The sequence below is a fragment of the Diorhabda sublineata genome, chromosome 7 (genome assembly GCF_026230105.1).
Source record: "Diorhabda sublineata isolate icDioSubl1.1 chromosome 7, icDioSubl1.1, whole genome shotgun sequence".
NCBI lineage: Eukaryota > Metazoa > Arthropoda > Insecta > Coleoptera > Chrysomelidae > Diorhabda > Diorhabda sublineata.
The window spans coordinates 13,815,636-13,831,291 of record NC_079480.1 but is presented as its reverse complement, the minus strand read 5'-3'; the positions used below and the strand labels follow the sequence as shown (position 1 = coordinate 13,831,291).

Sequence of the window (15,656 nt, the reverse complement as noted above, 5' to 3'; positions counted from 1 at the left end):
AAAATTCTCTGAATAAAAGGACCTAGAAGGGTTGCAGCTCTCATGGTTTTGTAGTTTATGAAATTCTCTACAAAATGATGTATGGATGAATGCAAAAAGCTTAAAGGGAAGCCGAGTTATTATTAAAAAACCGAAACCATTTCATAACCATAAAACCGAAACCATAACCGTTTTTCTAGAGATAATGTTGGAAAATCACGAAATGTCTAAGTTTTGATCTTTTGTATTTATATTTTATCATATTTTTCCATTTTGAGGGGTGGTTTTTGGTGGTGGCATTATTAAAAATATTAAGGGTCAGATTTCTTATACTTAAAGAAAATAAATTCTCCTATTACGATCCGAAATAAAAAAAATTTTATGTTTTTACCAGATTTTTTAAATAATCTTTGTATGAGGGGTTATTTTTAAGGGTAGGTGAGCTGTAAAATATCAAAATATTAAATTCATTATACAAAACAATAAACATTTATTATAATAATATAACTATAGCCCATTACCGCTTTAATTAATTAGTTTTCAATTTATTGGAGTAAGGGGTGATTTTTACCCCTTAAAAATAAAAAGCATACTTTGCGACCAAATCAGGTTTGAAGAGGAGGGTAATATGAACTTAATTCCAAATTTTCAAGAAGATCGATAAAGGTCTTTAAAATTGCAAGGTTTCGGTCGGTTTTAAGCTTGAATGGCTGGCTGTACTACCCGTTTAAACGTACTTTCATAGTACAACTCAAGTAGCTCTGCAACCTAGTCTATTGAAATTTTGTATAGAACTGACATTTAATTTTTTTCTTTAAACTTTGAGTTCTCAATTTAACTGGTTATTATCTTATACTCTCTTGAGAAAAAAATTGATTAAGGCGAGACCTATGCAATCGCAAGTCACTGTTTTCTTAGTAATATCTTAAAGCTTCAAAATGTTAATTGTTTCTTGATCTCACAGTCCAACGATATATTATGATTAGTAACCATTTTTTACGCTTACAATAGTGCTAGTTGAGGTACTATAAGGCTAGATCAGCCACCAAAGTTAACCGATACACATCTCCGTTAACAAAAAACAATAATTCGGTTTGAAAATAGATACAAGTGATGAAGCTCCTCAAAAGTTCGGGTTAGAAATCTTGCACTAACTACGAAATCGGACCTCAAAACGGCGCACACTGAAGAATAGGATAGAATCAAATAAGATGAAGTAAAGAAATTTAGTCGATCCATGAAAAAGCGATTGTAAGCTGTTATTAGGGCCAGGGGAGGGAACACAGCCGTTATTGTTGAAATAAAGATTGGTCCCTAGATTTAAAAAAGGAAGCTTCATATCTTGATTTTTGCAGTTAGCAAACTAAAACTCCTCATCTGGTCAGTTGAAACCTGGTATTTTCCAGTAGCTTAAAGAATGTCATTGACTTTAAACTTTTTAAAGTTTTCACAGGAAAGATCTCACGAAAATCCTCGCCCTCGCTCCCGAACCTCGCATCAATCAACGACAGTTAAGAACACTGTTCTTCTGAAGTATTCTCCGGCATTTTTAGTGGGAATGTTGCATCGATGCTGTTGGTGTCCGCATGTTCTGAGTACCCCAGTTCATCAGCGAGTTGAACGGCTTTTTCATACAGTCGACGAATGTTTCTGAAGTTATCAAAAATTTATCTTACACCATCTAAAGCTGATGGCTTTACAGTTGTTGACTTGGCCTTATAGTTCACTTTTTTTAATTGCTGAAGTCAACATATATATATTTTTGTTGATGCAAACTGTTGAAATGTTCGAATCATTCCCAATGGCATTTCTTACTTCTGGATTGTCACAGCATTTGGTGCTAGACAGGTTCAGGGAGTGACTGGAACAGTGACTGTTAATTGATTAGAAATTAAGGCTAACACACCAAGTAACTGGGCCATATAACCTTGGCCGCATAGGAAATCATATGGCACATCAAACTTGGACATTTCTTATTCTATGGTCGACTTTATTGAGTTATACAAATCCAAATCGTTTACCCTACAATTTTCAATGTCGACATACCGAACACCAAACGTAAGCTCTTCTTTTTTGATGATAATTACGTCAAAAATAATTTAGAAGAATTTGGTCCTAGGAGAACGATTATTCTTAAACATCTGGTCGTTTTTTTTTCTACCATCAATATTAAATTTCAAAATAGTAATATACTTTAACAAATTCCTCTTTCATATTAATTTGTTTATTATTATTGAACTATGAATTATTTCTTCGGTGTTTGTGATTGTAGTTTAGTCCCAGTTAGTTTGTGAGATGCAAGAACGTGCTGTGAAATTTATGTACGAATTGTTGCAAATTGAGATTGTGAGCTTTGAAAAAGGGTAAAACCAAGACACTATCGGGTGAAACTTGTGCATTAACCGAAAGTCTTCGAAATTTAGGCAAAAATCACCATTGCCAGATCAATTAATTCAGGAATCTGCCTTTGTTGACTTCTAAAAGAAGACCACTTTTAAGACGTCAAACAGTGGGATAGTACAGCCATTCAATAAAATCGACCGAAACCTCGCAATTTTAAAGACCTTCATCGATCTTCATAAAAATTCGGAATTAAGTTCATCTTACCCTCCTCTTCAAACCTGATTTGGTCTCAAAGTATGCTTTTTATTTTTAAGAGGTGAAAATCACCCCTTAATCCAATAAATTGAAAACCGATGAATTAAAGCGGCAATGGGCTATAGTTATGTTCAAATATAATACATGATGATTGTTTTGTATCATGACTTTAATATTTTGATATTTTACAGCTCACCTACCCTTAAAAACAGCCCCTCATACAAAGATTATTTAAAAAATCTGGTAAAAACATGAAATTTTTTTTATTTCGGATCGTAATAGGAGAATTTATTTTCTTCGAGTATAAGAAATCTGACCCTTAATATTTTTAATAATGCCACCCCTCAAAATGGAAAAATATGATAAAATATAAATACAAAAGATCAAAACTTAGACGTTTCGTGATTTTCCATCATTATCTCTAGAAAAATGTATTCTGTTTTTTAATAATGACTCGGCATCCATTTAAGCTTTTTGCATTCATCCAAACATCATTTTGTAGGGAATTTCATAAGCTACAAAACCATGAGAGCTGCAACCCTTCTAGGTCCTTTTATTCAGAGAATTTTGATGTTAAAGGGTAAAAAAGACTCTCCCTTAGCATTGAAATCAATACTTTAAACGCTTATATCTCGTTTAATTTTCAAGCTACGTGAGTTTAAAACAGTAAAATAAAAAAGCTACAAAAAAAATTCTTTTGTTGATCCAATAGTTTTTGAGATAATATGAAAAAATAACGTTTTTTTTTAAATATCGAAAAAAAATTCACATTAAACAACTTTTTTCAAAATATACGTGTTCTAAACCATTCAAACTTTTGGAACGTGTTGTTAGGGCTTAAACAAAGATAATTTTACATGGGCTACGATTAATTTTAATTTTGCCGCACATGGTGTCAAATTTACAGACATTTTTTTTTCAAATTCGTGTTACTTAACTTATTTTCGTCTTAACTCGCTCAATTTTCATGTTAGACGGTTTTATAAAAACTCATTTTAAAAGTCTTAAAAAGTACTTTAAAAGGTTGGATACAATTTTTCCGTTATTTGAGCTCAAACATCTGCATACATTTACGAAAAAAAAAATTGCTTTCAGTGACTCATAAGTTGTTAAATATTATTTAAAAAATTTCATTTAAACTGACTAATTTCTTTGTTTTTTTATAAGCTTCAATTTCGATCAGAATAATTTTTTCCAGAAAATGCGTAATTTTTGAGTTTTTCGTGAAAAAATACCGAGGAACGTGCTTTTTTTTAAATTTAACGATCGCGAATAACTCAGACATTGTTATTTATAAAATTCAATTTTCTATCGATTCCCGGTATTATTTTGAAATTTTAAATTTCCACTCCCGAGTAAGGGTGGCATTCACCCCTGGGGTAGAAACATACATTGGCACCAAATCAGGTTTATTATTTGCATCATTTTTGAGCTTCTATCAAAATTTCTAACTAATCCATGAAGGTCACCAAATTGGTGATTTGCTTGGTTCACTGTACAGTACTCATGCTAACCAACGTATCAAAAAAACAAGGAAGGTGCTAGTAGAAGAATTATTGGCATCTTCAGCATATCTAAGAACATAGGCTTGAGCTTTGAAATTGAAGAGATAATTATGTTAAATGTCCACTGTATTTCATGTTTAATTTTTTGAAAAAATTCGATAGTTCAGTTATAATCTTTTTTTTTCGTATTCAAAACACTGATCAAATTGATTGTGGGGGTTGGTATTCAATTGAGGAAAGGTATTTAATAATTTTAATATAAATCTACATTTATTTCACATTTGACAGTGCTAAACACAGATTGTAAAATTTAAAAACAAAACCAACAGTAATATAAAATAATTACCATCAAATAACGAGAATGATAATTGGGAAAAAATTTTGTTTCGAGGTGATTTGCTTGGTTCACTGTATTAGGAGTGTGAGGGAGTTCTATATAGTGATGAGCCAAAGTTTGAGGTTTCTGGTACTAATAGAAGAGTATTTGCACGCAGGTGAAAGGAAAATCGGATGTAAGATCCGTATGTTTTCTCGACTATAAAATACAGCGGAGGCTCGTTGAACGTTTGGGGATGATTCAGATGTAGGGCGATTGGAGGTAAAAATTTAAGGAATTTTGGAGAAAGAATGCTATAAAAGATATTAAAGCAAAACGTGGTATGTTCTGAAAAAAAGAAGAATGTATTGAAAGTCATGAATTGACCGTCACAGTCACCCGAACTTAACCCTGTTGAGTTGTTGTGGAACAAGTTTAACACGCAAACTATAGTGATAGTGTAGATACAAACATTATAACCTTCTGCTTATCGATTGAATGTTGAATTATTTCAATTTTCCATAAAAGTTATGATAAACTTTTGACGTATCCCGTTTTATCCAATATAAATTTGGACCCAATGGAGGGGGAGGGGCTATAACCCCCCCCCATAGATCCGCCACTGATTCTAATAGTAATAAGCTGTTATAATTTGATATTTAAATAGGTTTCCTCAAATAATATTTGTATTTTTGTTTTTAATATCTTTAAGTTATATTTAGATTTAACGATGAATTTTTAGAATCTCTTATATATCCAGCACTGAGTGTGAAATCTTTTGACTGCATGTTTGATAACCAAAATAAATGCCATAACGAATGGTTTAAACGTGAAAATTGGTATATACAATATTCACATAGGATTATTGAACCCGAAATAATCACTGATAGAAGATGGGAAAGTAAGTTAAGTTAAATGATTTGGTTATTTTAGACAACAAAATAAACATGTATGATTATCATTTTCATTTAGTTGTTAATTAAACTGAATAATAAATTGTTTTTCCACCATATCTATGTCGAATGTACGTACATTCGTCACTAATACCAGAAACGAAAATTTAACAATCACTTCTTGTAAGCAGTACACGCGCGCCCTCTATAACAACGGAAGGGAAAAATTTTTCATGAGTAATTCGTAACTAGGGACTATTTATTTTGTCGTTATACAAATTTTTAACTGCTCGTGTCGAAAATGTTGATGCAGGTGTCAAAAACATGCTTATCAACATATCAACTTTCAAAACCGAGAATTAAACTTTCACTACTTTATTGAAATGTTTATACGCTAGCTATACGCTATACGCTATACGCTATACGCTATATGCTATATGCTATACGCTATACACTATACACTTTACACTATGCACTATGCATAACTCCCGTCAAAAGTAAAATATGACCCGTCGTCGATAATGATTTTCAAACCGTTAGTTTGTTATCACTGAGACTTTAATTTTTGATCTTTTTGTTGCTTCTCAGATAATTTGGAAAGCTGCACACATATTTCTTATCGATTTCGAATTTTCTTCCCAATTTTCGCAAACTGACTCCAAGTTCTCCGCGAGCCGCTCTAACCAAAACTCTTTTCTTTTTTGGCATTTCTATTGCTTTCTGTCTGATCTTGACTAACCTTATACGCCGACGTAGCAAATTGTTTGTCTGGCTATTCCTTCAAACTATAAACTACTTCTTCAGATCTTGTTACTATTCATAAAATTTGAGAATTATTTTACGTCGTTTATTGTCTTTTAGATTTTCTATAGTTGAAACTAAACTTTTAATAGAGACGTAATGTTTATATTTGGGACAATTGCCAAATTACGAGGAATAATTAATAACATTCTCAGTCAATGCCTACTTTAATTGCTGTATGAAAATGTACAAAGTTTTTCTCATCCCACACCCTTATTATTCCAGACTAATTGTCTAAAATTCATAAAACTTGTCAGTTATCCTATTCCTGTTCGAACGCAAAAAGATAAAAGTATTTTTCAGGATTCAAGACATGGAAAACGTACGATCCTAAAAAGGGGAATTATACTTTTGATCTTGTACTCAATGTGGAGGAAAACATGAGTATTCCCTTATCAATTAACACTGATAAAGGTGTGCATATTTATATATGCGACGGAAGCGGAACTGATCCTCCATCTTCAAAATGCTACTGGATACAGTTCGGCGCTTATGACAGAAACCAATCAATTTTACGAAAATGCGATAGCGGTTATATACCTGACAGGTATGGGATATGGGCTCAAGACAACTGCAAGCTTGCACGTGATATGAAATTGGTATGGAATTTAACCATATACATGGTGAATGTCCGCATTGGAATGTTTCTTTTTTAGGGAGACCTTTTTAAGAATACCTGGAATCATTTCGTCATACAAAAATTCGAAAAGTTGTTAAGAGTATTCCAAAACAACGAAGAAATTATGAAATATATAGATTATGAATTTTTTGTTCCTAAAAAAATGTATATACGTTCCGATGGTAACTCATCATGGAAAATACACACTTGTGAGTATGGTATTGTTTTTTCTTTTTATTTTATTCATACGATTTTCATTCGTTATACGTTCTTAAAATACCTTACACTACATTCAACTAATTTATATGATTTACTTAGAACTATCACTTTAGTAACTTAAATAAGTTATTTAAAATCTTCGATTCCTCTGTTAATTCGTTCTGTTTACTACGACTATTTATTATATACTGAACTAACTACGCTACAGAATTTCCCAAACTTCTAGAAAACGAAAAATTAAAACTAATAAATAAATAGATCTTTCTAGACCTTATTCAAAAGAAACAATGTAAATAAACCTCCTGCTATAATAAAAACTTACTTGAAACAAACATCAAACGTACTCCGTGATTTATAAAAAGTAAGTGATAGACAATTACATTATTGGACGCACGTTATGATTTACCGTCTTCGTGGTCTGATGGTAAAAAAGTTCGTACAGACTCTTGAGATGATTATATTATTTAGTCAGGCAGTATAAATGTGGGTATTGATGTATTGGTAGCTCAAACAGTGTCCGGTATGAAAACCACCAATTGTTCTACGGTTAAAAAAATTCGAGAAGATGATCCAAAGAAGTTTATGAAAAAATATAAATCATTATGTTAAATCTATTAGCTTAAATTGAAAAAGATATTGAGAAGATCATACCAGGAAGATTATATGAGGGTCTAAATTAATATATTCGATAACATGAGGTTGAATTTACAGAAAAAAATTGAGAATATTATCGAAGGAAGATTATATGAAGGACTAAATTGATATATTGGATCACATGAGTTTTAAATTATAGAAAAAAATTGGGAAGATAGTCCAAGGAACATCATATGAGAGTATAAATCAATAATATATTATTTTTAAACACATGAGCTTATATTTACAGAGAAAATTGGGGTGATCATTCAAAGAAGATTATATGAGGGTTTAAATTAATATATTTCACCACATGAGCTTGGATTGAAAGAAAAATGTCGGGAAGATGATTCAAGGAAGATTATATGAGAATCTTAATCGATATAATCCATCATTGAGCTTGGAATTAGAGAAAATATTGACATCGATCACATGGGTTTAGATTGAGGGAAAGATTTTGAAAAGATGATTCAACGAAGCTTATATGTGAATCTAAATCGATATAATCCATCATTTAGCTAGATTCAGATGAAAAATTGAGAAGATCATACTAAGAAGATTATATGAGGATCTAAATTGATAAAATCGATCACATGAGTTTGGATCGGAGGAACAATTTTGAAAAGATAATCCAAGGAAGATTATATGAGAACCTAATCGATATACTCCATCAGTTAGCTAGATGTAGGAAAATTATTGAGAAGATCATACAAAGAAGATTGTATGAGGATCTAAATTAATAAAATCGACCACATGTGTTTAGATTGAGAGAAAGATTTTGAAAAGATGATTCAACGAAGATTATATAAGAATCTAAATCGATATAATCCATCAGTTAGCTAGATTTAGATGAAAAATTGAGAAGATCGTACAAAGAAGATTATATAAGGATCTAAATTGATAAAATCGACCACATGAGTTTGGATCGGAAGAACAATTTTGAAAATATAATCCAAGGAAGATTATATGAGAACCTAAATCGATATACTCCATCAGTTAGCGGGATTTAGGAAAATTATTGAGAAGATCATCCAAAGAAGATTATATGAGAATCTAAATCAATATATTCTATTAGATGTTATCAATACTCGTTTAGCTAAGATGGATTGCACTACAAAAGTATACAATAAAGTCAAGATGTTTGCGAAACTAGTGGAAAAAATCAATTATTGAGATCATCAAAGGAGTACATACTTTATGTTAATATATTATTTCTATTTTGCAGATTATTTTTTAGAAAGCAGAAGTGCTAGAAGCATCGACCTTATAGGTCCTCGATTGAAACCAACCGATAAAAAAATTTGTGTATCAATGTTCATTAAAACATCGATAAATACAAATTTAACGATACGAATCAAATCGAAACAAAGTACAGAGGAAATAAACGAAACATTTAGTACTAATGTAAGTAGTTAAAATATGAAGACCCGATACCCTATAGCAAATAAGAGATTTCGGCGTTATTGCACATCTTCAGTACAAGGCGTATATCTTTTTTTTCGAATATTATTTTTATCATCAAGTAAATCGTTGGTAGTACAGGTTTTCTACGGTTTTTCTGTTATCTGATGAACCGGTTTACCAGCCAAATGGCCGATGATAAAAAAATTAAAAAAAATAAAAAAACAAAAAAATAAAAAAACTAAAAAACAAAGAAATAAAAAACAAAAAATCTAAAAAACAAAAAAATAAAAAAACAACAAAAAAACAAATAAAAACAAAAAACCGATTGTTTGGATAAAGCTTTTCTCTTTCACCTTCTTACACAAATCCAAGCTGGTTGTTTTTTTCTCTTCATTCGGCTTGGAGTTGTACAATCACAAACATAAATCACAACTCCAGTCTGCTACGGAGCAGCTCCTATATAAGGGCCAAATCCAATGAACCTACCTCGCTATGAAAATTTCCGCATCCTACTTAAAATATACTTCTCTCTCTCCTTCTCTCTCTCACCCTTCTCTAGTCAAATTTGGATGTTCATCAAATCATCAAGAATAAATAAAAAATGCTACATTTGCTACGAGTCCGTTGTGGCTGGCTATAAAGTACCCATAGAAAATTCCACCTAAGCTATTGAGACACTAAATGAAATAAGTAACACATTCAAAATTAAATATTTTTAAAGCTTTCTGTTTAAATAGAACTTATTGTTTGGAAACGTATCATTATTTTGATTTCAGGGAAAATGGCAGGAAATCAAATTATACAAAAATAATATGTCCTGTGATGAATACGATATGTACTTTGCCCAACTGCAGTCCAAAAACAATTATTGGGCTATAGATGACGTTAGGGAATGTTCGGAAACAGGTAAGCTAACATACGTTTCAAGTTTAAAGACGCCACGTTGTTTAGTATTTGTTTGGCACCCATCAATAGTAAATTTGTGAACGACGGTAAAATATTGAGTAGCAGAGTCCGACTTGTGAAGACCGCATCGCAGTGGTCGACCAAATGAGGTGACGACTCCAGAAATGTTGAAGAAAATCCACTGAGCAGTATTGGATGATCGACAACTGACTAGTAGACATAGTAGGCATTCCAAAAAGTGCAGTACAACGCATACTAACTGAAAATTTGGACATTAGAAAGCTGTGTGCAAAATGGGTGCCGCGTTTGCACACAATGGAACAAAAACAGCGTCGTGAAAATGTTTCCATCTAGTTTTTCATGACCTTGGATACAACGTGGGTTCACTTCGCACCCGAAGCAAAATAACAATCAAAACAATGGACTGAAAAGAGAGAATTGTCTCCAAAGAAGGCAAAGACCGTTCCATCTGCAGGCAAGGTCATGGCCTCGGTTTTGTGGGATGCGCGTGGGATAATTTTTATTGAAAAAGGAAAAAATATCAACTTCTAGTATTACGTGAACTTAAAGGAACGTTTGGGTAAAGAAACGGCCGTATTCGGCTAAGAAAAAAGTGTTTTATCAAGACAATGCACCAGCTCGCACATCCGTTATTGCAAGGACCAAAATTAACGAATTAAAATTCATATACACCGCATCCGCCAGATTTAGTCCCCTCGGATTACTTTCAGTTCCCAGACTTACAAAAAATGACTCGGTAGTCGGAGATTTTCCAACAATAAATTTAACGTTATTTTGATAAAGACCTGAACAGATCGAAACGTCAAATTTTTATCTGTCTTTAAGAAATTATAGAAAAATCTAAGACGATCTAGTCAAGTCAATTCAATTCAAATTTACCACTCACCTGGTTTTTACATAGTTTCGGAAAAACTTAATAATTGTGTTGCAGAATACAGGTATATACAGGGTGATTCGGATAATCTTAGCTGTCAAAGAATTGAGGATTCAGGCACAATAACAGTAGATAAGAAAAAAGAACTAAGCACAGATAGTGAGTATAAATAATTTCTTAAAAAAATATCTCATTATTACTAAAGAAATTTTCGGAAAAAAAATGAAATCTTCTTATTGATTTGTAAAAAAGCTAAAAGGATGTAAATATATATTCAAATATTAATTTTTTGCTTGTTTGCTGTTTTTTTTTCATAAATTTTGGGATGTATAATTCACAAACTTTTGAATTGTAGTAATTTAGGAATGATTTAATCAGTTGCATACTGGAGATATTGGTCAAAATTTGTTTTTTTTTTCAAGTTATTAATTGCGAATCGAATTCGTTTGGTAGAGATTGCATCCCATGTCTCCTATTCGGAGAAGAAAGTTGTGGTCAATTCAAGTATTGTCAGTTATACGAGGACACAACTAAATGTTTTTGTTCGGCGGGATATAAAACCACCAGTTGTGATAAACGTAAGTAGATTAAAGATTTAAATGTTTCTATTTTTGTTAAATAATTTTTTTATTTAATTATTTACTGTTAATGAATATGTGAAAGCTGAAGTTATGAGTATACGAGATGACAAAAAAATATAACGAACTATTTTATGGTAGCCATGAAATAAAAGCGAGGTAATTTTATCTTCCACAAAGATGACATCATCATTCATTATTATGCTGTTGAATATCTTGGATTATGGCTAGCGCGTTGTGCCCCTTTATTGGGGTGAATTACTCCCCTTGTTTTTTTTTACTGTTTTTTGTTGATCCTGGCTTCGTTTGTCTGCTACAATTTCTACAATTCTGGTATCATCTTCTTCAATGTGGTTTCTCCAGATATTTCTTGGTCTTTCTCTGTCTTTTGACCAAAAGAGTATTTATACATTTTGCTACCTTCCCTCCCATTATGTGTCTTAGTTAGTCTTTGTGTTTTCATATAACTTATTATATTTTCTCCTTCCAGTCCTTCTACTTCTTCATTTTACTTCAACTTCCTTTCTACATCTCCTGCAATATTTGGTTCCAGTGAAGTTCTCAGTTTTTTCTATCGATTTCTTCCATTTTGCCAGTCCTTTTGTCCCCTAGAGCAAGGATTTAAATGTTTTATTGATTTCAAATACTTCAACAACAATATTTTGGAAAAAAAATCATATAAAAATGTTTATTTATCAATTTTTCATAAATTAGATTTTATTAATGTTTCTTATCAACCCTATCAGGCTAAGTTTAGTTTAAAATAATCTAACAACGAGGTGCGGTTGATGATTAAGTAACTAGTCAGCTGTTTATCATGAAGCCTACTCTTTCGAATACGATCTTTATCGTTCCTGTAGACAAACCAGTGTAGCCGTGCGTGCGATTGTATAAAGTCTGTTTTTTTTTGTTTTGCCGTGAAAATAAAAAAACATTTTGATCATAATAGATATCTATACAAACTTTTATTAGCTTTTTGGGTTTAAAATTAATTTTTCAAAAATTTATAGCTTGTGATGATGGATATTATGATCACGCTTGTGCCAAAAGAGGTCACTGTAAGGGAAAATATGATGTAAAAAATGGCGTTTGTTCGTTAGGTGAATGTGAAGTACCTTATATGGGAAAAAACTGTCAAATAGGTGAGTAAGTTACACAAATCTTTGTAATAAAAAACGCTCAAGTATCTAAAAACAGAAATAATGTTACTATGAGTCAAATAAATTTATACTCGCTGTTTATTTTCTGTTACACTTAACTAATTGATTTTTTAAATGCACTATTCACTAATTTAGATGCACTAGACGCGATTCGAGCTTTCGTTTGTCGAATTCGTTCAAGAAATATCAAGAAATAATGTCACCATACAATTATGATGATATTTTTTAATTTTTTTCTGAGGAAATTCGTGTACAAAAGACGAATAGTTGAGACACTTTCAATTAATGGATATTAATAAGTGTGTATCTTAAGTGGAACTCGAAAAAGAGCAGCTGGTCAAGCGAAAAGTACTATCGAAAATCAAGATACATCGGCAACTATATATGAGCGACTACTTAGTTTTTGAGCATCAAATTGCTGATCAATGGTTTGGAGGGAAAGCTAGCTCTGTATGACGAGGCGTATTCAAGTATTTGATCTCTTTCCAGTGGAATTTGGTGACAGTTGAGCTGGTATGAAGAACGGCAGCGCTAGAAAGCGTGTGCTGAGGGACAATTAGTTTAAAGGGCCTATACTTCTAGTTGTGTTTATTCAGTTTGGGCAATTGAAACTATTTCCAAGCACTTAGCTTCAATTAGTCACATATTCAAATGCATCGAAATTGTTTTAAAATTCCAAAACAGATTTCGATTTTGTAGTCTCTGTTTTTCAATTAATCATTTATAATTTGCTCGTAGTTTTCTAGATTATTATCAAAAATAGCTAAAAATAAACTGTTCAACAAATGTTTTAGTGGATTATCCTTTTTTTATAAACCCACCCGAAGTGATTTCAATTGGTGATAACAGTTTCATAATAGTACAATCGGATCAGCAATACGAAGGCAGAGGTGACAGTTATTCTTACGAATATGCAGAAAATAAGACTGAGGTAAGTTTTTTCAACGACTGTATACTATTGGTCACCTTTTTGTGAAATATATTTCGTCAAATATTGTGGTTCTGTAGATACTTCCATTTCATTGTTACCCAAAAATTAACAAAAACTGCTATTACACCTCAACACCTAATAGAATACTGTTAAATTATTTATGTATCTTTGAGAGCTACGACATCTCAATTTCCATCTTTTATTTTATCTAATAGAGTCGCTGAATTCATTCCACTTAGATGTTTCATACTATATCCACACAAAAAATTTTATACAGTTTATTTGTTCAACATGAAATCTCGCTTTCAATTTATATACTATTACTAAGAATGGTGAGGTTTTGCTGGAGCTGATTGCCTGAATAATCCGTTTGCAATCCACTTGGCTGCCCTCTCTAAAATTGACGATCCTCTGGAGGCTGCTGCTTTGCAGCTAGTGTCTTCTATTGGGTCAAAATGTAGGAATTTTCTTCGTATGTCCTATAGTTAGATGTACCAGAGTCTTTGCTTCACCAATCAAGATTTCTACTTCTTTAGAGCCTTTCCCTTTCCCACAACTTGAGATGTACTTTAATATTCGACTAACTGCAGGTTAGAGCACTGTTAGATGTTGGATGGATCCAATCCACTTTGTATAAATCTACAGTTGCTGTTTATGTTTATATTAGGGAAAATACGTTTTCAGTGCCCTTTGTCGCCTTTTTAAAGACTGGAGATCCTCTGGAGGTTGTTGACTTTGTAGCAAGTTTCTTCTACTGGGTTAATTAGTAGGAATTCCTTTCAAGTTTTCTGTGCTTAGATCTACCAGAATCTTCGCGTTATCGTTTTCAATTTATATACTATTATTAAGAATAGTGAGGTTTTGTTGGAGCTGATTGCCTGGATAATCCTTTTGTAGTCTACTTGGCCGCTCTCTCTAAAATTGACGATCCTCTGGAGGCTGCTGGCTTTGCAGCTAGTGTCTTCTACTGGATCAAAATGTAGGAATTTTCTTTGTACGTCCTATGGTTAGATGTACCAGAGTCTTTGCTTCACCAATCAAGATTTCTACTCCTTAAAGCCTTTCCCGTTCCCACAACTTGAGCTGCTCCTTAATCTTCGAGTAATTGCAGGTTTGAGTTTAGATGTTGGATGGATCCAATCCTCACTTTGTATAAATCTACAGTTGCTGTTTATGTTTAAATAAGAAGTACAAATTTTCTTCACTGGCTTGATTCCTAGGAAGTTTTCTATGCTTAGATCTACCAGAGTCTTCTCCTTACAGATGAAGGTTTCGATTTTTTTGTAGCTTGTGAAACTTGACATATTACAAACTAACTTTTTCAAAAATCCGCTAGACTTTTCCTAAATTCTTTATGCGTTCCATATTCAAACTCACTCTTCATAAATCCAGAGCTTGTACTTATATTTACATTATGGGTAGAACGTCCTCTTTGCGCTCTTTTTAAAGATTGGAGATCCTTAGGAGGTTGCTGACTTTATAGCAAGTTTCTCCCAATGGCTTAATTCCTAGGAATTCCATTCAATTTTCTTTTGCTTATATCTACTTGAGTCTTTGCTTCATCAATAAATGTTTCGACTTCTCTGTAGCATTTCTCTTTCCCACAACAAGATGCTCTTTAATCTGCAAGTAACTGCAGGTTAGGAGCTAGATTTTTCCAAGCTTGTCATTAATTTCGTCCATATTACAAATTCATTAAAATCGTGCTAGACGTTTTCTAAAAACTTTAGGCGTCCCATACTTAAAATTCACTTTATATAAGTCTAGACTTTATGTAAATATTCACATTATATACTGTAGTTAATGATAATTTATTGATGCCAAAACTACTATGAAACTTTGACGGATTAAATATTTCATTTTAGCTAATATGGATATCAATTGGAAAATTTAAATTGGGTACACCAGCTTCCGTCATTGTTGATGATATCAAGTCTGACACAAATTATTTAGCCAGAACTATAATTTTTCCCAACAGAAAACCCAAGAAGTACATGAAAAATGATCTTAAAATTTTTAGAATGTTTACTACGTCTTGTAAACGTAAGTTTGAAATTTTCAGTATAAAAATTGATTTCGCCTCACCTCTACTTCACCATTACTGTTCATTTTGAATATTTGATTGTTACTACAACTAATAACTAAAAAGTGGCCTGAATATAAAAAATCAAGAATACTCCGATATAAAAATGTATTTACCCAAGTCAGTAATTCGGTTT

General features: G+C 32.2%; 1 protein-coding gene across 1 annotated transcript in view; it reads left to right on the top strand.

The window, feature by feature from the left end:
• Positions 1 to 15,656, top strand: part of LOC130446406 (receptor-type tyrosine-protein phosphatase delta-like) — a 51,166-nt gene that overhangs the window by 4,044 nt on the left and 31,466 nt on the right. The window contains exons 3-12 of the mRNA XM_056782652.1: positions 5,141 to 5,299; positions 6,396 to 6,691; positions 6,749 to 6,920; positions 8,789 to 8,967; positions 9,744 to 9,873; positions 10,826 to 10,927; positions 11,191 to 11,346; positions 12,357 to 12,488; positions 13,301 to 13,437; positions 15,303 to 15,480. Coding sequence (XP_056638630.1) covers positions 5,141 to 5,299; positions 6,396 to 6,691; positions 6,749 to 6,920; positions 8,789 to 8,967; positions 9,744 to 9,873; positions 10,826 to 10,927; positions 11,191 to 11,346; positions 12,357 to 12,488; positions 13,301 to 13,437; positions 15,303 to 15,480 — 1,641 coding nt within the window. The remainder of the gene's footprint in view (positions 1 to 5,140; positions 5,300 to 6,395; positions 6,692 to 6,748; positions 6,921 to 8,788; positions 8,968 to 9,743; positions 9,874 to 10,825; positions 10,928 to 11,190; positions 11,347 to 12,356; positions 12,489 to 13,300; positions 13,438 to 15,302; positions 15,481 to 15,656) is intronic.